Consider the following 26539-nt stretch of genomic DNA (forward strand, 5'->3'; position numbering starts at 1 on the left):
CCGCATGCCAACTGACTCCGTTCGTTATTACGTTCTCGTTACTCTGAGGATTGCATCAACTCTAATCATGCCTCCAAAGAAAGCAAGTGGGAGCAGTAAAGCCATCCTAAAACACTAAGACGCCCCTAAAGCAATGCGACACTGAGTGCCCGGCGCGCTGCGGTGCGCGATCGGACCAAACTAAGCTCCCTGCGCATTGAGGTTCATTTAAATTTTGGAAAGTACATTAGGACTTTAAAAATATTTTCTAAATTTTAGCGACCGCTCTGTCACAATAATGCGACTAGCGCGGTGCAGTTGCGCGGCGCGCAACGGTTGCGCGTTCGGCGGTGCGCTGCAGTTGCGCGATCGGACAAAATTAAGCTCCCTGCGCACTGCTGTCCACAGCAGGACTTTAAAAATATTTCTTAGATTTCACCGACGGCTCTGTCACAATAATGTGACCAGCGCGGTGCAGTTATGCGGTTGGCGACGCTCTACAGTTGCGCGTTTGGCGGTTTGCTGCAGTTGCGCGATTGGACAAAAATGCGCAAATGAAAAAATGCTTAAAAAAGGCTTTTTTTGGGGGGGGGGGCTTGGAACGGATTATTTTTTTTCCCATTATTTGTAATGGGAAAATATGATTCGGAATTCGACCGATTTGCTACTCGAACCGCCCTCTGGAACGGATTGTGGTCGAAAACCGAGGCTCCACTGTATAACCTTTTATCAATTCAGCGGCTCAGTCCTGCTTGTACACCACAGAAGTGAGAAAAATGTCCTTATTTGTGAGGATGCAAAGCCATCTGTAAATCATGATATGTCAATGTCTTCCAGGGCCAGGCTATGTCACACACAGTAACATCCCAGCACAGCTCAGCCAAGGTGGAGGGGCTTAGAGCTGCCACGCCCTATGTGGTGCAGGTCAGAGCTCGCACTGTGGCAGGATATGGTCGCTACAGCAACCCCATGGACATCAGGACCAGCCTGCACAGTAAGACCTCTGTTTATCGCCGGGCTGATCTGTTGCTTTGTTTACGGTTTGATAGTTTTTAATGGGTTCTGCTATCCAGGTGGTACACAACACTCTCATTCCTCCAGCCACGCTTTGCCAGGTACTCATTTGTGCCTTTTTGTGTGATTCGGTCCAGGGGATCCTCAGAAGTCTGTGCAAGACCAGCTCCCTCTCATCATAGGCTCCGCCTTTGCAGGATTGGTGGTCATTGTTGCCATGGTGGTAATTGCTGTTGTCTGCCTCAAGTAAGTGCACGGCAGCTCTGACAACGTGAGCTACGTGTTTCATTTAGCTAATTAGAGTCTGAACAAAAGGGCTAATTAAATGTTTACGTGCCTTCAGAGGTGGAAAGAATACACAAGTTGAAGTACTGATACTAATGTCAAAAATGTCCTGTATTTAAAAAGGGATGGGGGGTGCTGTTTAAAACTGTTAGGAAGATGTGAACTGTACTCAACGTGCAGTGTAAACAAGCCGACTTTTGCCACGGTTGCTACGTTCCTAGTATGACTTAACGCGCAACGGGAGTGATACACTGGCCAATCAAAACGACTCCTTTCATTCTCAATATGATGCGCTACTCGCATACTGTTGTCTCAACATCTGCTCCATGACGTGTGCGCTTGGAGAGCGCCAAAATATAATATGAAAATCAGGTTCTGCTGCGTCGCAGATGCGCTGTCCTTGAAAATAGAGCAAGAATGTTTTTTTCGAACGCACAATCACGTCTGCATCCTCGGCTGGCTGTGGCCTTCCATCTCCTACGTTTCTCTTGTTGTGTTTTGGGATGCTTCCAATTGCTTTTTTTTAACTTTGCTTGTGAACCAGAGATGGATATTCCACCGTAGTTTCAGCAAAGCAGCAAATGTGTGTGTGGAGGGGGGGGGGAGTTCTTCAGGAAACTCTCAATTGACATGCTTATTTACGTCTTTTCTGCAGATGTTTAAAAGGTAGCAAGCCCACTTTCACAAAGAATTTTGATGTATAGACAACTGTTTTTAAATGCAGGGGCTCAAGGTGGATAGAAAATAAATTCTCAAGTACCGATACCTAAAAAATCTTCTCGACCATGACTTCCATGCAGCGCATGCTTTCGTTAAGTGAGTGTACTTAACTTTCAAAATGAACCCAATCTTGCAACAAATAAACAAAGGGGATTCATTCATCTGATGGCGGAAATATGTTTACCTGGAAAAAGTCAAGACTAATGAATGTTAATGTGACTTTTGTTTATAGGAAGCAGCGCAGTGGCTCTGAGCTAGAGTACACCGAGAAACTACAGCAATACAGTAAGCCAGCTTTATTGGTCAAGCCTGTTCCGTTAAGTCACCTGGCCCAGGGAGGAAATAATTTGCGTTTTCACATTGTCCTGATTGAATAGGGGGATTCAATCAGGACAATGTTTTGCTCTGTTTATTTATTTTAACTTCCTACGTTTATTAACCGAGTTAAATACACTGTTAGTGTGCCGTTTAAACATTTGCACGAAGACAACAAATTGTGACGCTGACATGACCACAGCACAACTCGTTTCTTTTTTACACTGATCGTGGGCTAATGTTTGTCATAGTACAACTTTGAGGTGCTTTCAGGTCAATATGTCATATTTTTGCATTGAATGAATTTTCATATGAAAATGTGGAAGTTCCAATTTTTTTGCCATGTTAATCTGTTGAACAATTAGCAAAATATGGAAACAAACAAAGTGGGAACCTTTCAAAGAGGTTCTGTGCGAGTTGAACATTTTGACTTTGGAATAGTATGAATTGGTCGCATGCGCAGTGATACTGACCGAACCGCCCTTATCAGTTGGCCCGGCACCCCGTACTCCCGAAGCACCCTCCACAAAACCTCCCGAGGGACACGGTCGAACGCCTTCTCCAAGTCCACAAAACACATGTGGACAGGTTGGGCGAACTCCCATGCACCCTCGAGGATCCTGGCGAGGGTGTAGAGCTGGTCCACTGTTCCACGGCCAGGAGGAAAGCCACACTGCTCCTCCTGAATCCGAGGTTCGACCTCCCGACAGACCCTCCTCTTCAGCACCCCTGAATAGACCTTACCAGGGAGGCTGAGGAGTGTGATTCCCCTGTAATTGGAACACATCCTCCGGTCCCCCTTCTTAAAGAAGGGAACCACCACCCCAGTCTGCCAATCCAGAGGCATCGTCCTCCATGTCCACGCAATGTTGTAGAGGGGTGTCAGCCATGACAGCTCCACAACATCCAGAGCCTTTAAGAACTCCAGACGGATCTCATCTACCCCTGGGGCCTTGCCGACGAGGAGTTTTTTTAACTACCTCAGTGACTTCGACCCCGAGGTTGGAGAGTCCGCCTCAGAGTCTCCAGGCCCTGCTTCCACAATGGAAGCGTTGTAGGTGGAATTGAGGAGGTCTTCGAAATATTCTCCCCACCGACTCATGACGTCCCGAGTTGAAGTCAGCAGCACGCCATAACCACTGTAAACAGAGTTGACGTTGCAATGTTTCCCCCTCCTGAAGTCATTCTCCATGGCCTCGCCAAACTCCTCCTACGCCCGGGTTTTTGCCTCAGCAACCGCCGAAGCCGCGTTCCGCTTGGCCATCCGGCACCCGTCAGCTGCCCCCGGAGTCCCGCAGGCAAAAACAGCCCGATAGGACTCTTCAGCTTGACGGCATCCCTTACCGCCGGTGTCCTCCAGCTCCGTTCGGCCGCCTCAACAATGGAGGCGTGGAACATGGTCCGCTCGGACTCAATGTTCCCCGCCTCCCCCGGGACGTGGGAAAAGCTCTGCTGGAGGTGGGAGTTGAAGCTCTTCCTGACGGGATTCTGCCAGACGTTCCCAGCAGACCCTCACAGAGCGTTTGGGTCTGCCAGGTCGGACTGGCATCTACCCCCACCATCGGAGCCAACCCACCACCAGGTGGTCATTAGTTGACAGCTCCGCCACTCTCTTCGCCCAAGTGTCCAAAACATGCGGCCGCAAATCCTATGACACGACTACAACGTCGATCATCGAACTGCGCCCTAGGGTGTCCTGGTGCCAAGTGCACACATGGACACCCTTGTGTTTGAACATGTTGTTCATTATAGAAAATCCGTGTCAACCACAGAAGTCCAATAATAGAACACCGCTTGGGTTCAGATCGGGGGGGGGGGGCGTTCCTCCCAATCACGCCCTTCCATGTCTCACTGTCATTGCCCACGTGAGCATTGAAGTCACCCAGTAGAACAATGGAGTCCCCAGAAGGAACGCTCTCCAGCACTACCTCCAGGGACTCCAAGAAGGGTGGGTACTCTGAGCTGCCATTTGGTGCATAGACACAAACAATAGTCAGGACCCGTCCCCCCACCCGAAGGCGGAGGGAGGCTACCCTCTCGTTCACCGCGGTGAACCCCAATATGCAGGCGCCCAGCCAGGAGGCAATAAGTATACCCACACCTGCTCGACGCCTCTCACCTTGGGCAACTCCAGAGTGGAAGAGAGTCCAACCCCTCTCGAGAGGGCTTGTACCGGAACCCAAACTGTGTGTGGAGGCAAGTCCGACTATGTCTAGTCGGAACTTTTCTGCCTCGCACACCAGCTCGGGCTCCTTTCCAGCCAGAGAGGTGACATTCCATGTCCCGAGAGCCAGTTTCTGCAGCCAGGGATCGGACCGCCAAGGTCCCTGCCTTTGGCCATCGCCCAGCTTACACTGCACCCGACCCCTTAGGCCCCTCCCACAGGCCCATGGGAAGGGGGACCCACGTTTCTTTTTCGGGCTGTGCCCGGCCGGGCCCCATGGGCGAAGACCCGGCCACCAGACGCTCGCCTTTGAGCCCCGCCTCCAGGCCTGGCTCCAGAGGGGGGCCCCGGTGACCCGCGTCCAGGCGAGGGAAAACGAAATCCATTTATGTTTTTCTTCATAAGAGGCTTGTGTGAGCCGTGCTTTGTCTGGCTCCTCACCTAGGACTCGTTTGCCATGGGTGACCCTACCAGTGGCATGAAGCCCCAGACAACACCACGATAAGGTGACGACTCACGGAGGGTCGTTTTTGTTGTTTTTGTGGGACAAAAAAAGTAGAGAGATTTATTATAACAAATGGCAATTTAATAAAATGGAAAATGTCAATGTCGGAGGTCTAATAGTTTTATTATGATTCATTTGTTATGGCTGTACACTGCGGCATTTGTCATCAGAGCTTCTGGTGTTGCTAGATAAGAGAAAGAAATACTCAAACAATGATTATGAACATATTGCTACATGAATACCTCTCTCACAGTGTCATTCCAAGCTGTACTGGAATTGGAATTTCTGCATTGGCTCTTAATGGTATAGTCTACCATTTGTATGTCAAGTGCGTATCGGGCCCTGTTCAGCATATTCATTGTAAAATGTTTTTTTAGCCATAAAATAGAAGGAGGATATCTGTCAGAATTTTATAAAAACAGGAAAATAAAAAAAAAACTCATTCGCTGTGGAAAATCTTTCTTCAATCTATTCACGCAGATAAGGACGGAAGAGCAAGAAGAGATCCTCTGTGGGGTGTCAAATTTACAAGACATGTATTCTCATTTCAATGTTTTTTTTCCCCTCTCTATCTCAGTTTCTCCAGGGGTAAAAGTGTATATTGACCCTTTCACCTACGAGGACCCCAATGACGCTATCCACGAGTTTGCCAAGGAAATCGACATCTCGTGCATAAAAATTGAAGAAGTCATCGGTGCAGGTGAATAGCTCTGCCGCTTTTGTCCAAAAGCAACGGCCCGATGAGTACGCTCATTAATGATTTATCTGAACAGGAGTACGCCATCAAGCCCTCACGTTTGTGATGGGGCTTGAGGGCAGAAAAATGGCTTTAGATTCAGAGCGTGCATGTGTGAGATATCTAGGTGGAAAGGGACGGATTAAGGTGAAAACCTTTCCCTCCCTCTAAATCTGTTTTGGGTTTTCTCCTTAGACGATGATCCCTTCCTATTCTTGACTGTTCTTCTTCTTCTGTGTGTTTTCTTTGTGAATGTTTGGAATCAGGCGGCACATGCACAACACCCAAGTTCCTCACCCGTCCACTCTTGTCCCTACACTACTCCCAGAGTGCACACTCGATCACAGCCACTCACCCCTTTGCTCCCTGGCATCTTTACCCTTTGACCTGTCCGGTTGCCTTTAGTGGCCTTTTACCCAGTATCCAGTTGAAATTGTACAAAAAATATGACAGCATACAACTTGGCCATTTTGATCATCTGGAGCCATTTAAAGGTGGGATTTATCCATGACATGACAAAAACAGAAAAAAACCAATAAACTTGAATTCAATGTCAGTGACCTTTTGACGAGACAATCTCCTAAATTCATCCGACTTCCAACACATTGGCATTTCTCTTCCTGATAATTGACGAGACACATCTAAATTCAACACCTACGTATTCTTTGTTTGACTCAAAAGCTGTGCTAATTTCAAACCCAAAGTAATGCGACATTGCCATTTCTAGGCATGTGTTAGTGATTACAGTGCTTTACAAAGCTGAAAATTTGGGCAAGACCCTCTTTGATGCTAATGCCATTGAAAAAATGTACTTGAGAGTAGGTTTGAATTCCAGCTGACGGACAAAAACGTCGACATCAGTGAATGAGCTAATTAATTTGTGCGGGTCTCTACTTGCGTGTTTTGCTAGTCAAAATTGGATGTAATTTAACAAGTTTTGCTCAGACCAACCAAGCAGAGGACACATTTTAAATCTGACTGGCCCATCACTGCTATTTTTTACCACCAACACACACAATTTGGCACTGACCTCATTCAGATCAAACCAAAGTTTCCCTTTTGCCATCATACTGTACACTCTCCAGCTTGCCCTCCTTTTCTCTCCTCAACTCACTTGACCCTTTTCCCTCATCACCCTCACCTCCCTCCCCCACACCCTTATTTGGCCACACCGCTTTTATCACCTCAGGCGAGTTTGGCGAGGTATGTCGTGGGCGACTAAAGCAGGCCGGCCGCAGGGAAATGGTGGTGGCCATCAAGACCCTGAAAGCGGGCTACACAGAGCGCCAGAGGCGGGACTTCCTGGCCGAGGCGTCCATCATGGGCCAGTTCGACCATCCCAACGTCATCCGGCTGGAGGGCGTGCTGACGCGTAGCTGTCCAGTCCTTATTATCACGGAATTCATGGAGAATGGCGCGCTTGATTCCTTTCTGCGGGTAAGCCTGGAAGCAATTAACTCACCATGTGAGTTTTAGTGTATGTGCGTGTGTGTGTTTTCTTGAACGATATGGGAGCTAAATGTTATTTTACCTGTTGAGGAACACGCTCTCAAAATATGCCTGCCAGAACGGCACATAGACAGCGACAGGCGCTCACAACACCCTCGGGTTATCGGAATGTTTTACGCTCCATAAAACACCCCGAGGTGTTGACTTGCTGAGTGATAGAGATTAAATGCGCAATCTAACGCTTGTAGACGCGCGCAGTGTCTCGGCTTGACGCTCTAAACTGATGCTGACACTCTTTTTCAACGTGGTAAACTCCAGGTGGGAAACTGTTGCGTTTGAATGCGGGCTTCAATGTATTCTTTGCGCGACTACAGAATACATTAGTGATCAGAGTTGTTCGCTTCGCGCCTCCCCTGCCCCCCCCAAAGTGCCGAACAAAGACAGGGTGGGAAATTAGGCGTCGTACAGTACATTTACAACTGCTATTACGTGTCGTTTACATCTGACAAAAACACATGGTTGCTTCTGAAAGAAGATTGTTCGGCGAAAGGATTTTTTTTTTTCTATGTTTTTGGTGAATCAATGATCTGACCATCAGTTACCGTTTTACTGGTTACATATATCCACTAATCATGTGTCACACACAAACGCACGATCTGGGGGATAATAATAATAATAATAATAATGATAATATGAGATACAATAATATTAATAATGATGATATGCAAAAAGGCATATATACAAAAGGACCAAATAATAATAATTTAAACAAATAATTATAAGCAAATCCCAGCAAAATCATTTGAGTACCCTATAAAAATATGATTCTGCATTTTGTTTCAAATTGTTTTGGTTTTAACACGCTCACCTTTTATTAGAAAAAAAAACCTGTCAAATTTGTTCCACAATTTATTTTGCTATGTAAGGACTGCTTATCCATCATCCTACCCTTCTAAAATTGAATAAAATATAAGTTGTGAAGGAGTAGACTGTCAACATCAGTTTATGACTTTGAAATCCACCAGACATTTATTCCAGCCACAAGCACCTCCATCAATTGGCGAGCTGTAAATGGCATGTAAACATTAGGGGTGTAAATCGCGGGTTTTGTCACGATACGATATCATATCGATACAAAGAACTACGATACGATATTTGCCGATATCTTAAAGGCTGCTGCGATTCATTCACGATATATCACGATATAGTGCTCTACGATCGATATATATATTTTTTTTAAATAAAAAATATAGAACAATATCCTGATTTATAACAATTCATACGCAAAATCAACAAGGTACTGCAAACTCTTTATTTAGGAAATTACAAGAGTATTGTAGTATACAAAGTGCTTATTTTAACACTGAACTTTGATGTCGTGTTTTTTCTTTAAATGTGCGGCGAGATTTGTGGTCCCTGAATATTTGATCACCGCATGGCAGGATTTACAAACTGCACGTGTCTTGTCCGTTGAGCCATCTTTTCTTTGGAATCCAAAGTGCTTCCAAACGAATGACTTGAAGCCTAAAGGGGAGCAAATTTCCTCGTCTTTTTGGACACTAGCCATAGCACCAGCCCAGGAGCCGCGTACTAGTTGTCGACTCCCCTTTCACGTGCCTGCTCTGCTCACAACACAACGCCGCGCGCACTGCTCTCGGAAAGAGGAAGCAAGCAACAATGAACTAGATTTCAAAATAAAGTCGCGTCTAATGTCCGAGGTCAAACACGGCGATATAAATCAATGTTTACGTTTAGCATCGATGCCAATAAATCGTAGAGCATTATATCGATTAACCGATGTGTATCAATGAATCGTTACACCCCTAGTAAACATAATAGCAAATGCACTTTTAAATGTTGCTGTGGTCATTACTCATTATAATCACTGATAGAAAGAATCCAATTAATGTTTTTTTAGGATCTGGACAAAATGGCATTTTTCTCTTGCTTCTGTTTGAAATGCATTAATGTTCCCAAAATGCCTCTGGAGAAGTAAACACAATTGTCTTCATTTGATAGAAATTGTGTTATTTACAGAGAAATGAATGTCCACTCAGAGTCTGCTCCTCCCTAAGGCCATTCTTTCCAGCGAGTTGTCCTATGCCATAAAACAATGACACAAACAAAAATACTAAGTGTGCGTCTCACCCCTGGTCACACTAACTATGATTCAAAGAGACAAGAAACAAAAGCAAAAAAAATGTATTCTCTCATTTCAAAACGTTCAAACCAGCAGTGTTGCATTGGACTTTGATGAAATGCTCTATGAATCTAAATTTTCTGTTTCAGCCTTGAAGAATGCAATTTTTACCTTAATTGTGTATTGACATTTTTTGTTATTAATTCTACTTCCATTTTGAGACATAGCACTCCAATGAGTGCTGATCTATAATAAATATCAAAGTCAAAGTCTGCTTTATTGTCAACATCTTCACATGCCGAGACACACAAAGAGATCGAAATTCCGTTTTCCCTATCCCACGGTGACAAGACATATTACACGATAGACATACAAGTAAACGACACAATATAAAAAACAAGAAGGCACAAACAATAAATAATAAGAGTAACAATAAATAATAAATAAATAGATAACACAACGAATAAAAGCCAGTGTGCATACACACAGTAAAAGTACAGGACGCTACGCAGAACGGGGAAGCGAGTTCAGGATCCTGACAGCCTGGAGTATGAAGCTGTTTGAGAGTCCTGTGGTGCGGGAGCGCAGGCTTCTGTACCTCTTCCCAGAGGGCAGAAGCTCGAACAAAGAGTGAGCGGGGTGACTCACATCACTCACAATCGTGGTCGCCTTGAGGGTGAGATGGGAGGCGTAAATGTCCTTCAAGGAGGGGAGCGAAGCACCAATAATCTTACCAACCGTGTTCACTATGCACTGCAGGGCCTTCAAGTTGTAGTCAGTGCAGCCGCCACCCAAACAGCAATACAGCTGGAGAGGACGCTCTCAATGGTGCCGCGGTAAAATGTAGTCATACTGAGTCCCATTTGGGTTAAAACTAAATAGAGTTTTTTTGTCAGGCTTCTCCAGTGGAAAGAGAAGAAAATGGAAACGCTGTACCATATTGAAGTCGAAATTTGCTAAGCGATAAAAACTAATTTTAATAAACAACAAACAGCTGCCAATAATGAACAATATAGCAAGAGAAAAGTAGTTAATTCTAGTGTAATATTCACCTCTGTTTTTTTTGTCTAATTGGAGATCTGATTGGGCAGAATGCACATAAAAGGTCAGCTGTCAGTAACTGTCACGCAGCTGTTGTGTTTATGTGCCTTCAGTGACTGACTGCTTGCCTCAAATGTATTCCTTCAGCTATTTTCTTTTTGTGACATATCCTTTGGCCACGTTTCTATTTATTTTGCTTGCCTCTCGAATCAAGCACCATCCACGCTTTTGTGCCTTCAGCTGAATGATGGCCGCTTCACAGTCACTCAGCTGGTGGGGATGCTGCGTGGCATCGCTTCGGGAATGAAGTACCTGTCGGACATGAACTACGTCCACAGAGACCTCGCCGCCCGCAATATCCTGGTCAACAGCAACTTGGTGTGCAAGGTCTCAGACTTTGGTTTGTCTCGCTTCCTGGATGACACTTCGGCTGACCCCACTTATACAAGCTCGCTGGTGAGTATTTTGTCTATTAATTTCAAATGCTAAGGTTTTGTCAGGAGAAATCTTCCCTGTATGATAATGAAAGAAGAAATATATTGCTTAATGAGAAACAAAAGGTCAATTAATTCGTTTAACAAGGCCATTAAATCTGTCATTTGGGAAATTAAGATAGTGGTCAAAACCAAGGGTGGGAAAAAAACTGAAATTTATGGCCAATTTATTTATATAGAGATGCTAGAAGTGAAAATTTCCTGGAAAAGAAATGTGCCGAATATATGAGATTTATTCTTCTCTCTGTTCTTTTTCATTTAAAATTTGTGGATTTATGTAAACTTCTTTTTTAAAACACAAAGAAAAACAAACTTCCCATGGGCTCACTACTTGTGGGAGGGGCAAAAGGGGTCGGGTGCAAAGTGAGCTGGGCAGCGGCCAAAGGTCTTGGCGGTCTGATCCCCGGCTGCAGAAGCTGGCTCTTGGGACATGGAATGTCACCTCTCTGGCTGGAAAGGAGCCCTAGCTGGTGTGTGAGGCAGAAAAGTTCCAACTCGACATAGTCGGACTTGCCTCCACGCACAGTTTGGGTTCTGGTACAAGCCCTCTTGAGAAAGGCTGGATTCACTCTGGAGTTGAGTCGTGAGAGGCGTCAAGCAGGTGTGAGCATGCTTATTGCCCCCCCGGCTGGGCGCCTGCACATTGGGGTTCACCCCGGTGAACGAGAGGGTAGCCTCCCTCCGCCTGGGTCCTGACTGTTGTTTGAGTCTATGCACCAAACGGCAGCTCAGAGTACCCACCGTTTTTGGAGTCCTTGGAGGAAGTGCTGGAGAGCGCTCCTTTTGGGGACTCCATCGTTCTGCTGGGTGACTTCAATGCTCACGTGGGAGGGCGTGATTGGGAGGAATGGCCCCCCTGACCAGGATCCAAGCGGTGTTCTATTATTGGACTTCTGTGCTTGACATGGATTGTCTATAATGAACACCATGTTCAAGCATAAGGGTGTCAATGTGTGCACTTGGCATCAGGACACCCTAGGCCGCAGTTCAATGATCGACTTTGTAATCGTGTCATCGGATTTGCGGCCGTATGATTTGGACACTCGGGTGAAGAGAGGGGCGGAGCTGTCAACTGATCACCACCTGGTGGTGGGTTGGCTCTGATGGTGGGAGAAGATGCCGGATGCAGCTTCAACTCCCATCTCCGGCAGGGCTTTTCCCACGTCCCAGAGGATGCGGGGGACATTGAGTCCGAGTAGACCGTGTTCCGCGCCTCCATTGTTGAGACAGCCGACCAGAGCTGTGGCCGTAAGGTGGTCGGTGCCTGTCGTGGCAGCAACCCCCAAACCCGCTGATGGACACAGGCGATAAGGGATGCCGTCAAGCTGAAGAAGGAGTCCTATCGGGCCGTTTTGGCCTGTGGGACCCCGGAGGCAGCCAACAAGTACTGGATGGCCAAGCGGAACGCGTCTTCCGCAGTTGCTGAGGCAAAAACCCGGGTGTGGGAGGAGTTTGGGGTGGCCATAGAGAATGACTTCCGGATGGCTTCAAGGAAATTCTGGTCCACCATCCGGCGTCTCAGGAGGGGGAAGCAGTGCACCGTCAGTGCTGTGCTACAGCTGTGCTGCTGACCTCGACTCGGGATGTCATGAGTCGGTGGGGAGAATACTTCGAAGACCTCCTCAATTCCACCTACACGCCTTCCGTTGTGGAAGCAGGGCCGAAAGACTCTGAGGCGTACTCTCCAATCTCTTGGGTCGAAGTCACTGAGGTAGTTAAAAAAACTCCTCGTTGGCAAGGCCCCGGGGGTAGATGAGATCCACCTGGAGTTCTTAAAGGCTCTGGATGTTGTGGGGCTGTCCTGGCTGACACGCCTCTACAACATTGCGTGGACATCAGGGACGGTGCCTCTGGACTGGCAGACTAGAGTGGTAATTCCCCTCTTTAAGTGTTACAACTACAGCGGAATCACACTTCTCAGCCTCCCTGGCAAGGTCTATTCAGGGGTGCTGGAGAGGAGAGTCCATCGGATTGTGTGTTTGAATCTCGGATTCAGGAGTGTGGTTTTCGTCCTGGCCGTGGAACAGTGAACCAGCGGCAGAACCTCGGCAGGATCCTCGAGGGTGCATGGGGGTTCGCTCAACCTGTCCACATTTGTTTTGTGGACTTGGAGAAGGCGTTCAACCGTGTCCCTCGGGGAGTTCTGTGGAGGGTGTTTCGGGAGTACGGGGTGGCGAACCAACCGATAAGGGCGGTTCGGTCCCTGTATCATCGGTGCCAGAGTTTGGTCCGCATTTCCGGCAGTAAGTCTGATTCGTTCCCAGTGAGGGTTGGACTCTGCCAAGGCTGCCCTTTGTCACCGATTCTGTTCATAACTTTTATGGACAGAATTTCTAGGCGCAGCCAAGGCATTGAGGGGGTCCGGTTTGGGGACCTCAGCATTGCATCTCTGCTTTTTGCAGACGACGTGGTGTGGTTAGCTTCTTCAAGCCGTGATCTCCAGCTCTCACTGGAGCGGATCGCAGCCAAGTGTGAAGTGGTCGGGATGAAGGTCAGCACCTCCAAATTTGAGTCCATGGTCCTCAGTCGAAAAAGGGTGGAATGCCCTTTCCGGATCGGGGATGAGATCCTACCCCAAGTGGAGGAGTTCAAGTATCTTGGGGTCTTGTTCACGAGCGAGGGAAGGATGGAGCACGAGATCGACAGGCGGATCGGTGCAGCGTCGGCAGTAATGCAGACTGTACCGGTCCATCGTGGTGAACGGAGAGCTGAGCCAAAAGGCAAAGCTCTCAATTTCCCGGTCGATCTACGCTCCTACCCTCACCTATGGTCACGAGCAATGGGTCGTGACCGAAAGAATAAGATTCTAGATAAAAGCAATGAGTTTCCTCCGCAATCTCCCTTAGAGATTGGGTGAGAAGCTTGGTCATCCGGGAGAGACTCGGAGTAGAGCCGCTGCTTCTCCACGTTGAGTGGAGCCAGATAAGGTGGCTCGGGCATCTCATCAGGATGCCTCCTTGACGCCTCCCTGGGGAACCCATGGACAATCCAGGACACGCTGGGGAGACTATGTCCCTCAGCTGGCCTGGGAGCGCCTCGGGATGAGCTGGACGAAGTGGCTGGGGAGAGTGAAGTCTGGGAGTCCGTCCTAAAGCCGCTGCCCCCGCGACCCAACCCCGGATAAGCAGAAGAAGATGGTTGGATGGATGGATGGATGGATGGATGGATGAAAAACAATTGAATGATTCAAAGAACGTCATTTGTCAAGGCAAAAATTAACATTTGTTTCTGAACGTACGCTGAATGTGCGATAACTGCCTATTTCTCATGACTTAGTATTTCTCATACTGTGACCATTCACCCTCATACATATGTGTGTGTGTCTGTGTGTGTGTGTGTGTGAGCAGGGAGGGAAAATCCCCATCCGATGGACAGCGCCGGAGGCCATCGCTTTCAGAAAGTTCACCTCTGCGAGTGACGTGTGGAGTTATGGCATCGTTATGTGGGAGGTGGTGTCATATGGAGAAAGGCCATACTGGGACATGAGCAACCAAGACGTGAGTCAACACTATTGTCCCATCAACAATACTAAATAATGCTAACATATGATGTCAAACTACATGGATGCAGTATCTTCGAATGTCCCTATTCCTAATCGCTGGTCGAATTTATCTGTCATGTTCTTGCTCTCAATTATGCTGCTTCTCTTTCAGTAGGTCTTCTCAGTGCTGCCCCCACATTGTGGCGCAACATAGTACTGACTTTGATCTTATCTGTGTTCATGTTCAAACATAATTGCTTGAAAGGTGTGACATGGATGTGGAAGAAATCATAAACCTTGCTAAAAAGTGCCCAACTGCACCCATGTAAAGCACAGATATTTGAAAAATCTACAAAGGTTCAATTGGAAATGCAAGGCATGTGCAGCTTCACATTTCAGCCCGTGTTTCCAATCCACTGTCTAACTCGGCTGCACTCTTTATCTCCTCACTGCAGCAGTGTATCTGTGTTGTGCTTTATTTCACCCTATTTTACAACTTTAGTCTGCTCGCCTTGCAACCCTCCCAAATATGCAGACTGCAAAGCTCCCCCATGACACATCCACACATACACTCTTCGACATGGTTGTTGCCCTCGGGCTATCTGCAACACACAGACGTAGCAACTCCAGTGGTGAGCTCACAGCAAAGTGTGTCCCTCCATCACACACACTGGATCTGCTTGACGATTCTCAGTGGAATATCTGCTCGGCACTGCGATTCAAAGGCAGACTTGTCATGCCGATAAGAACGGAGCAAAATAAAAAGGCGATGAAATTTGCCACCAACAAAAGCCACGTGCGGTAATGAAAGTATCAAAGTCAAGGGCCTCCATTGTTCCCACTCGCTTTTGTGCCACAGTCTTTGCTCAATAAGCAACAGTCAACAAACAGAAGATGTAGAGAGGTTCTCGTCTGCTGCAAGCCTAACATAAAAAGGAAATTCCACGCTGAAGGAGAAGAGGAGGGCGATGGAAAAAAACAGACTGTAGTCCCTGATGGCAATTTTTTTTTTTTATTGTTGGGGGTTTAAAAAGCGTATGGAAAAAGTACAATCCCTCTTTGAAAAAATATCCTGAAATGAAGCGGTAAGATTTATTGCCGCTCATAAAAATAAGCACCTGTAGATTATTTTCATACTTCCATAACAACAAAATCAATCACCAAGGCTCAGCGAGAAAACGTGTTGAATTGTAATAGTTAAAGAGAACTTTAATCCCAACCCTGAATTCCCTCTGGCTTCAAGAAAGTCAAATGTACTAAGAATATTCACGAGATGAGCGCTTGTATTTTTCTCATTCCGAAAATTTTCAGTTTTCGCAAAATTCGCAAAATTCCGACAGATTTTTCCCCATTCATTATTAATGGCACATTCGACATTTCACATTTACGTCGTTCCAATTTGAAATTCAGCACATTTGAATCACATTCGGAAAGATTCGCGACATTCCCAAAATTGCCAAATTAAAAAAATTCACGTTTTCACGTTTAAAATTTCGACAAAATTTCACAAAATTTCGTTTTTCACCTCTAATTTCTACATCTTTCAACCAATTCAACCAATTCCAACTTTCAACCGTTCATCTTTTGCCTACCTATTCCACAACTTCTCACCTACCAAAAATTCCAAATTTTCAAATTTGAAATTCAACCAAATTCTCCAAAGTTTCGTTTTTCTACTCTAACTTCTACGTTTTTCAACCGATTCTACCCATTCAAACTTTCAACTGTTCAGATTTTTTCTACCTATTCCACAACTTTCCACTTACCAAAAATTCCAAATTTGAAATTCAACCAAATTCTCCAAAATTTCGTTTTTCTACTCTCATTTCTACATTTTTCAACCGATTCAACCCATTCCAACATTCAACTGTTTATCTTTTGCCTACCTATTCCACAACTTCCCACTTACCAAATATTCCAAATTTGAAATTCAACCTTATTCTCCAAAATTTCGTTTTTCTACTCTATTTTCTACGTTTTTCAACCGATTCAACCCATTCCAACTTTATTGACTTTGTTCACCTCATGCTTACCATTTTCACTCCTATTCACCCCCACTTCCATTATGCTTACACAATTCAACCCTTGACGCCCAATTCCAGTGTGGTGGCCATCTTGGATTGACCCTGAAGTGCCCCCAATGAACAAAGAATGAACCGGAAGTGCCCCAAATAAACCGGAAGTGACCCCAAATAGACCGGAAGTGACCTTAGGTAAACCAGAAGTGACGCCAAATCCAACCAGAAGTTACCTCACGTAAACCAGAAGTGACACAAATAAATTGGAAGTGACTTTTCTAAACCGGAAGTGACCCCAAATAAACCGGAGGTGACCTCTGCTAAACCGGAAGTGACTTTAATTAAACCGGAAGTGCCCCGAATAAACCGGAATTGACCTTAAATCAACAAGAAGTGCCTTAAATGGAACAAGAAGTGACCTAAATATAATGTTTACTCTAACTTTTACAACTTTTGTCCGATTTTACCCGTTTCAACTTTTGAACTCCAAATTGAACCTCTTGAACCTCTTGAAAAAAAAAAATGGCGCAAATTTTTTTTAAATTCCCATTCATGGTCTTTGCCTTCACGCGCAGTTTCTCCAGAAATTGCATTTTCCAGTTTTATATGAACTTGTGTAAGCCACAGTGCCGCTCTCCGCTTACCTTAATTGCTCCACTGCCATCAATAAAGTTTTCCAAATGCGTTATGCAGGTGATGACTGCAGTGGAGCAGGACTACCGGCTTCCGCCACCCATGGACTGCCCCATGGTGCTGCACCAGCTCATGTTGGAGTGCTGGATGAAGGAGCGCAACCTGAGGCCCAAGTTCTCGCGTATCGTCAACACGTTGGACAAGCTCCTGCGCAACGCCGGCACCCTCAAGGTGGTGACCAGCACGTACTCAGGGTATGTGCACACAAGCTTTAAATGCTCTTTTGTATGGAAGTTGTGTATATCAGGGGTGCTCAGACGTTTGGGGTTCTTACAAGGAAGGGAGTTTCTCAATTCTAGTGCCAATTAACCATATTCAACATGTTTTCTCAAGTTGGTCAGTCCCCAAGTGATTGTATTATTGACATTCTAAATTATTATTATTTATTATTTATTATTATAATCATTTATTTATTCATCTATTTATTATTATTATTATTATTATTTAATTGAATTATTTCATTATTATTATTATTATTATTAATCTAAAGGTTGAGAACCACACGTTTAAAGGATTTGCCATTGTTCTGTTCTGTGTTTAGAGACGTGATTGCACTCAACTGTCGGCAAATTAATAAATCATTAACCAGCCTCATTTATTCTTCAACAGAAGGCAGGCCTTCAAGATGTATTGATTCCAATGTGTGAGTTGATGTTTTTAAATGGAGGCAAATAAGACAACTAGGCCTGTTAAAAGATACATTCAACTTTATCGAACCGAAACATGCTCACGATCGTCATCTTTATTTGTTAACGTCGGTGCAGTACAAAGGGGCTATTTAAAAGAGGGCTCTGCTTTCTTATGTCTCTCATTTTTACCTGCCTGCTTTCAGACACAATCGTAAAATCTGTCTCAGGTTAGATCAATCACATTGATGGTGCTATATTCATCTCATTTGCATACACTTGTCCGAAAATGAATGCTTTTTGGCAGATGCAATCCTAGATGGTTAGTAAATCAACATCCACATCCATTTGCATCAACAATCAAATTTGTGTCAGTTTTTGCCTTGAGTGAGTAAAATTGTGAATTAAATTGAGGTGAGCTCATCAATGTTTCAGTATCCACGTAGGCTTATGGTTTTCTTTTTTTGTGACAATGTATGACACTTAAGGGGGAGGATTGTGTGAGCACAGCTTTGAGCCAGCTGCCTGCTGTGCACCAACTCAGTGGAAGGTAAAGGGAGCCTTTTTCACTCTTAGATGGCTGTGTTTTTTTGGGAGGGGAAAAAAGTCGGAGAAAAGTACACGCACTGATTTACTTCTTTTCAAGTACTAAAAATACATGTACTTTGGGAGAAAAGTAAAATAAAAACGTAAACAGTAACTGTGTTGATAGTTTGACACAACTGAAAAAAAAAGAAATCAAACTGAGTGACGTGGCCGGAAAATACGACAGAACACTTTTTTCTGAAATTAAAAATCTGAATTATTTATACATTCATCCAAACGTTAAAGACATGTCATTGGTTTAACACTCTTGACTGACAAATTCATAGTGTATGAAGAAGACTACGGCTAGATTCAAGTGGGTGTGATGCAATATGTTTTTCTTTTTTTCCACATACCGTAATTTTCGGACTATAAGTCGCGTTTTTTTTCATAGTTTGGGTGGGGGGCGACTTATAATAAGGAGCGACTTATATGTGTTTAACCGTGATAAACGAACCGCGAGCAAGGGATTACTGTAATTTGAATTTCAAGTAACGTCAGCAGCGCGGCGCGGCGGTTGTTTACAAAAAGGACGAAGATTGATCACGGGATGACGAAGATGACGAAGGGCCCCACTACTACCGGCATCATTAGCGGCTTTGTTTCTAAGTGACACGGAGGATGAAGAGTTTGAAGGATTTAAGGATTTGGAGTGACACAGAAGGTTTGAAAAACTATTATGGCTTTTACGCACCCCCGTTCCTACTCTACGGAGCTCTCTTTCACCTCCGTGGATAGAAGTCGGAGGCCGGCGCTCGGCCGGGTGGCTGTCCGGGGACGGTGGATGGGGCTCAGACATGGCTTTTACGCACGCCCGGTCCTACTCTACGGAGCTCTCTTTCACCTCTGTGGCTGGAAGTCCACGCCGCCACACGCCTGGAAGTTTGTTTTGTTAAATAAAGAGCCGTTTACCAAACCCACGTCTTTCCTTGTACTTTGTTAACGCTATAATCTAGTTATATACTGGATCTGTGGAATAACGACGAGGCTGACGTCAGGGTGCACGCGCGGCGTTGTTGACAAAGGACGAAGAATTTGATCGATGGATTTAATGATTTAGAGTGCACAGATGGTTTGATAATATTATTGCTGATATAATAGAGTCAAAGTCAGCTTTATTGTCAATTCCTTCACAAAAAGAAATCGAAATTACGTTTCCCCTATCCCACGGTGACGAGACGCAGTACACGATAAACATACAAGTAAACAACGCAAAATAAAAACAAGAAGGCACAAACAATGAACAATAAGAGTGATGAATAAATAATAAATAGACAAATAACACAGTAAATAAGAGGAGCAAAACGGAGCAAGAGCGCACAGCAGACAGTCAGAACAAAGCGCAAAAGTACAGGACGCCACGCAGAAGGGGTGAGAGAGTTCAGGACCCTAACAGCCTGGAGATCACAAACTCCGCGAGTGGCGAGCAGTGCTCGCATACCACCACAGAGTCCCGGCAGCCTCCGTCACGGATGTAGACGCACATCCCACCTCCTCGCGACTTTCCCCCTCGTACAATGGCCCGGTCCGCCCGATAGCACGCTAGCCGCTCCAGATGCACAGCAGAGTTCGGAATGATGACGGTCAACCAAGTCCCAGTGAACACGAGCACACAGCAGTTACGCACTTTCCGGTTCGTATATCTCAGCAGGCGAAAGCAAACCATGTTGATGTCCAGCGACTGAACATTCGCCAGAAGAATGGAAGGCACGGCCGGGCTGGGTTGGCCACCAGCCTGGCCTGGACGCCCCCGCTCTCGCGCCTCTTCAGCTTCCTCGCACACCGCTTCCAACGCTTCCCAACCGGGGGTGGAATAGCAGGCGAGTCCGACGACGCTTCAGGACGGAGCAGACTGAGCGCCTTTAATGTCCCCGCTTCAAAGTTCAGAACGTCACAAAACTCGCTTTCGCCGATGTCGAGCAGAACCAGCCCGCTGCACTTGTAGCACAACCCAGTACGACGAGACGAACACACAAAACTGCCAGACAAACCCACATTAAACGACAAAACAAAACACCGTTCGGGACAGAGAGAGGCCGCTGCGTGTCCACGCGCCGCCATATTACTTCAGGAGCTTAGTTATTTGATATCTAATTTATATATTGTTATATGGGCCTGTGGAATATTCCGAAGTGCAAGCGCCGTCAGCGGCGCGCACCCATTGTGGACAAAGGACGATGGATGGTTTTAATGAATTGGAGTGATACAGATGGTTTTATAAACGTGTTATTTATGTACCGTATTTTCCGCCCTATAAGGCGCACCGGGGTATAAGGCGCACCTTCAATGAACGGCCCATTTTAAAACTTTGTCCATATATAAGGCGCACCGGCCTATAAGGCGCATAAAATAGAAGCTTTACTGCAACAAACTGAGGTTGACTAGGGTTGCGGTCTGCACCCACTAGCCAATAACCAACGAGCCCTCTGTAAACAATCGCGTTTCTCAAACAATCTCCTATAAAATGATTGGAACTGACTAAAGTTCAATCTAACGCATTGGTACTACTTACCTATGTTTCCCTTCCATATCGATCCGTAGATTTACTCGAAACATTAACAGCGCGGCCTATTTTGACATGAAATAGCCTCGCGCGTATAGCAGCTATCGTTATAGCATTAGCCATCCGCGATTTCCTATGAGCCTCAGCTCGCAATCTCCCATGAGCCTCAGCAAAGTGTAAACAATCGCGTCTCTCAAACGAGCTCCTATAAAATGATCAGAACTGACTAAAGTTTGATCTAATGCATTGGTACGCGTCAGCAAAGTGTAAACAAACAATCGCGTCTCTCAAACGAGCTCCTATAAAATGATCAGAACTGACTAAAGTTCGATCTAACGCATTGGTACTACTTACCTATGTTTCCCTTCCATATCGATCCGTAGAATTACTCGAAACATTAACAGAGCAGCCTATTTTGACATGAAATAGCCTCGCGCGTATAGCAGCTATCGTTATAGCATTAGCCATCCGCAATTTCCTAAGAGCCTCAGCTCGCAATCTCCCATGAGCCTCAGTAAAGTGTAAACAATCGCGTCTCTCAAACGAGTGCCTATAAAATGATCAGAACTGACCAAAGTTCGATCTAACGCATTGGTACTACTTACCTATGTTTCCCTTCCATATCGATCCGTAGAATTACTCGAAACATGAACAGAGCAGCCTATTTTGACATGAAATAGCCTCGCGCGTATAGCAGCTATCGTTATAGCATTAGCCATCCGCAATTTCCTATGAGCCTCAGCTCGCAATCTCCCATGAGCGTCAGCAAAGTGTAAACAATCGCGTCTCTCAAACGAGCTCCTATAAAATGATCAGAACTGACTAAAGTTCGATCTAACGCATTGGTACTACTTACCTATGTTTCCCTTCCATATCGATCCGTAGAATTACTCGAAACATTAACAGAGCAGCCTATTTTGACATGAAATAGCCTCGCGCGTATAGCAGCTATCGTTATAGCATTAGCCATCCGCAATTTCCTATGGGCCTCAGCTCGCAATCTCCCATGAGCGTCAGCAAAGTGTAAACAAACAATCGCGTCTCTCAAACGAGCTCCTATAAAATGATCAGAACTGACTAAAGTTCGATCTAACGCATTGGTACTACTTACCTATGTTTTCCTTCCATATCGATCCGTAGATTTACTCGAAACATGAACAGAGCGGCCTATTTTGACATGAAATAGCCTCGCGCGTATAGCAGCTATCGTTATAGCATTAGCCATCCGCAATTTCCTATGAGCCTCAGCTCGCAATCTCCCATGAGCGTCAGCAAAGTGTAAACAATCGCGTCTCTCAAACGATCTCCTATAAAATGATCAGAACTGACTAAAGTTCGATCTAACGCATTGGTACTACTTACCTATGTTTCCCTTCCATATCGATCCGTAGATTTACTCGAAACATTAACAGAGCAGCCTATTTTGACATGAAATAGCCTCGCGCGTATAGCAGCTATCATTATAGCATTAGCCATCCGCAATTTCCTAAGAGCCTCAGCTCGCAATCTCCCATGAGCCTCAGCAAAGTGTAAACAAACAATCGCGTCTCTCAAACGATCTCCTATAAAATGATCAGAACTGACTAAAGTTCGATCTAACGCATTGGTACTACTTACCTATGTTTCCCTTCCATATCGATCCGTAGATTTACTCGAAACATTAACGGAGCAGCCTATTTTGAAATGAAATACAACAGCTATTCGGTGACGCCCCCTGACTACAGTTACCGTAATGCTGGGAAGCGATGCGACCTTGTAATTTACTAGTCGTACTAAAACGTACTAAAACATTTTGGCAGAGCACTGTGTACAACCAGTATGGATCAACAAATTCATCACTTGATCCATATATAAGGCGCACCGGGCTATAAGGCGCACTGTTGACTTTTGATAAAAATTTAGGTTTTTAGGTGCGCCTTATAGGGCGGAAAATACGGTAATAGTTTTTTTAATAATAATTTCTCAGCTGTTTGTGTTTATGTCAAGTTAGCATACCTACCGTTTAGCCTGTTGTTGCTCGTTCATGTCTGTTGCCCCCCAAAATGCAATTTATACTCCGGAGCGACTTATATATGTTTTTCTTCCACTTTTTTGGGCATTTTATGGCTGATGCGACTTGTACTCCGGAGCGACCTTCAGTCCGAAAATTACGGTACATATGAATGAACTTCTCAGTACTGTTAATGTGGTATTTTCTTTAAAGTTTAATCTATCCAATAAAATATTCTATACTATAGTCAATATACAGGAATATTATGATTTGATTCATTCGGTTTGAATCGGTGCACTGGGATCCTTTGAATCAAACCTGTTTTTCTATTTCAAATTGATTTTGGTTTTACCCCCAATAGATAACATAATAAAGTCTATGTAGTTTATTCGCTACCACTGATAATGAGCGTGTAATTTTTTCAGTCCACCGCCAACAGAAACCAAGCTCTGCAAATAAAAACAGAAGGACGACGCAATATGTGCTCTTTCACCCCATGTGAAATTGTGCCCTCTATTTTATATGACAGCTGTGAAGCAGAGGATGAAGCCTTCTTCACATGGAGAGATGTCTATGCCCCCGGGGTTGTTGGAATAAGATGTCTTGCTAAAGACAAATATGGCGGCCTGAAAAAGAGGCAAATGAGATTCCTTCTTGTAGGGTTTGACTGCTTTCAGCTTGTTTGGAGAAAAAACCCACAAGACCTGGGAGGCTTTTGTTGTGACGTCTCTCTCTCTGCCACTGTGAAGTCAACTTATTCATAGGCACTGGTACCCCTGGTTCTCGGTGTATCAAGCGCAGCAAATCCGACTGTCTAAACTGCGTTTGTGCAGAAAATGTTGGGCTGGCATCCAATCTTCAGGATGCCAGCCCGATGTGAACAATGTACAATGTTTATTGTGCTTTATTATCGACTGTCTGTCACAGAAATCCCCGTACTGAATCCCATACTGTATTTTCCGGACTATAAGCCACTACTTTTTTGCACCAGCTTTGAACGCTGCGATTTATAGTCCAGTGCATCTTATAAATTAGGAGAACAAAATTTTCCCCCAATTTTAGCTGGTGCGGTTTATAGTCCAGAGATTAGGGTGTACTTTTTAGCCATTAAGCTACTTTTTAGTTCTATATATGCTTGTGAATGTCTTAAATACTTGTATTTGTAAATGCATTCAATTTTTAATGATATGAAGCTCATTGAAATGCGCTGTATAAATACAGCTTGACTTGCTGCTGTCTGGGACCCTGTAATGCTATCCCGCTTGCGATGGGTACAAAAGGTGACAATGACACATCAGGCATCCAGGTGGTGTGCCAGCTCCTTGGCTCACAGCTTCAGTCGAGCAGTAGAGGCTCCAAGGGCAAGCGATACATGCCAGGCTTTGGGCTCAGTGAAGCTAATTGTGTGTGGAAATGTAATGGCTGACCTCAGTTTAATTCCCTCAATACTGGCTCGGCGAGATCTTGGAATCTCTGAGATAGGACAGACAGCAGCCAAGGCCACTGATGTGGAAAAGCAGGCTGTGATGAAGTGTGAGTAATAAGGGAGATTGAGGAGACGCTAAAAGAGAGGAATGTGTTTAATTAGCGAGCTAATGAGCTTTTTAATGCATCAGGGAGAGTGCGCGCCCGCTGCCGTCTTGGGGCAACGGCGGAAAAATGTGCGCGAGACGAGCGTGTACGCATGTTATGCTACGTGTCACTGTGTGCTGATGACATGCCAATGATTAATTTATGGTCTCATCTGTATGCAACAGCGAGAGATAGTGAGGAGGAGAAACGTATTGTGTTGTCGGAGCGACTGCGATTGTAACGATGGTTGGCTAGATAGCGTCCCGAGGGAGAGGATATGAAGGCAACACTTTCTGCAAAGCGTCTCCAAGCCCAGTTGTTCTCAAACGGTGGGCCCTGGGTGGTCGGCAAAATAAATTTGCATTGAATTATGGTGTATCTTTTTTTTCTTTTAAAGTCCATACCTTCCAAATCGCTTACAGTCCAGCATCATTTAATTAGGTATTAGCTTATTACCTATTATTGCTCTCGTATACCATCATTAACACACCACCCCAAATTCATGTTCACTGATTTAATACACTTAAATTGCGTACACTGTCATTGATTTAAGTTGCAGGATCCGTCACCAGCGCATTTCCTTCCACATCAAATTCTCTGCTCATTCCCCTAACCCAGTGCTTCTCAAATAGTGGGGCGCGCCCCCCTTGGGGGGCGCGGTGCTATTCCTGGGGGGGCGCGTGTGACCCTGGGGAACAGGCTTTTTTTTTGGCAGTACTAGAATAAAGTGTAATTGCGCGTTTACTACAGCAGGGGGCAGTGGCGCTCTCATTGTTACTTCTGTCACGTTTGCGACAGTGCAACATTTTACGACTTACAAGACAAGTTAGGATAGTCACGGTGGGGAGGGGGGGCGCGAATAGTTTTCTTCTTGCTAGGGGGGGCGTAACAGAAAATAATTGAGAAGCACTGCCCTAACCAGACAAAAAAAGCCAGTTGAGCTTTCAGGAGTGAATACATTTATTCAAATTGTTTGATGCCTAAAAATAACAGATGAGGCAGGCACAGACCAACAGTGTTAAGGATCGGACAGTACAGCCAAGTGCGTAGCGACAGAGACTTTATTGCGGGCGGGGGTAAGAAGGGAACAGCTGGCGCTGAAGCGGCGATCTGGCTGGGGGAAACAAGCTATTCTGCGGGATCTTCGAAATCTTCAAAGGAGTCAGTGTCTCAGGGACAGGAGAGCGAAGCAACATCACGGGACAGACTGACACTCGGGTCTGCGCTGGGGGTGCTGATATAGCGCTGTCCATGAGCCCGTGGCAGGTGGCGGCGATTCCACTGACGGGGGGGCGTGGTCCTGTCACAGGTGGCGGCAGCACGTGACAGAACCCCCCCCCCCCCCATAAGGGACGGCTCCCGACGTCCCCAGAACACCAAACCAACAAAAAAAACAGAAGGCAGAGAAAGGCAACCCCCCGGACGACCAGGCGGGGGGGTCAGTACTCCGTCGAAACGTCGGACTCCTCGCCGGACGCAGGAACGACGGACGTGGGGGCAGAAGACCCCGGTACCAGCGGACAAGACCGTTCCGGACCCTTACCCCTGGACCCCTCGTCCCTACTCAGGCGCCCGCGCCGAGGGCCCGGTTGGTCCGGGTGACAGCGATGGAACTCTGTGATTAGCGAACGGTCGAGAATCCAGTGGGCCGGAACCCAGGAGCGGTGGGCGTCGTCATAGCCCTCCCAATCCACTAGGTATTGGAAGCCACGACCGCGCCGCTGCGATTGGAGCAAGGAGCGGACGGCGTAAGCCGGACCCCATCAACGAGCTGGGGCGGCGGCGGTGGAACGGGCGCCGGCGCCAACGCGCTCTCAAAGAAGGGCCGCACACGGGACATGTGGAACGTGGGGTGAACCGTCATGGACCTTGGAAGGAGGAGACGGACGGCGAACGGGCCAATCACCTTCTGGATAAGGAACGGTCCAACAAAGCGTGGTGCCAGCTTGCGGGATCCCACTCGCAGCGGCAAATCCCGCGTCGAGAGCCACACCCGCTGATCCACTCTGTACTCCGGAGCCGGCGTCCGGCGCTTGTTCGCCTGGCGGGTGTAGCCTGAAACAGAGCGGAGAAGAGCGGTCCGGGCCCTCGCCCAGGCTCGATGACAACGGCGGACACAAGCCCAGGCCGACGGGCACGCCGAACCACGTTCCTGGTAGGCGAACAAGGGTGGCTGGTACCCAAAGACGCAGTGGAAAGGCGACAGTCCCGTGGCCGAGCTGGAGAGGG

General features: G+C 46.1%; 1 protein-coding gene across 1 annotated transcript in view; it reads left to right on the forward strand.

Moving 5' to 3' along the window:
- LOC133166037 (ephrin type-B receptor 3-like) overlaps positions 1–26539 on the forward strand; it is an 86044-nt gene that overhangs the window by 50789 nt on the left and 8716 nt on the right. Inside the window, exons 7-14 of the mRNA XM_061296017.1 lie at positions 817–973; positions 1131–1239; positions 2231–2283; positions 5560–5682; positions 6908–7155; positions 10589–10804; positions 14190–14339; positions 17035–17228. Coding sequence (XP_061152001.1) covers positions 817–973; positions 1131–1239; positions 2231–2283; positions 5560–5682; positions 6908–7155; positions 10589–10804; positions 14190–14339; positions 17035–17228 — 1250 coding nt within the window. The remainder of the gene's footprint in view (positions 1–816; positions 974–1130; positions 1240–2230; positions 2284–5559; positions 5683–6907; positions 7156–10588; positions 10805–14189; positions 14340–17034; positions 17229–26539) is intronic.

This window comes from Syngnathus typhle, linkage group LG13 (assembly GCF_033458585.1).
Source record: "Syngnathus typhle isolate RoL2023-S1 ecotype Sweden linkage group LG13, RoL_Styp_1.0, whole genome shotgun sequence".
NCBI classification, from domain to species: domain Eukaryota; kingdom Metazoa; phylum Chordata; class Actinopteri; order Syngnathiformes; family Syngnathidae; genus Syngnathus; species Syngnathus typhle.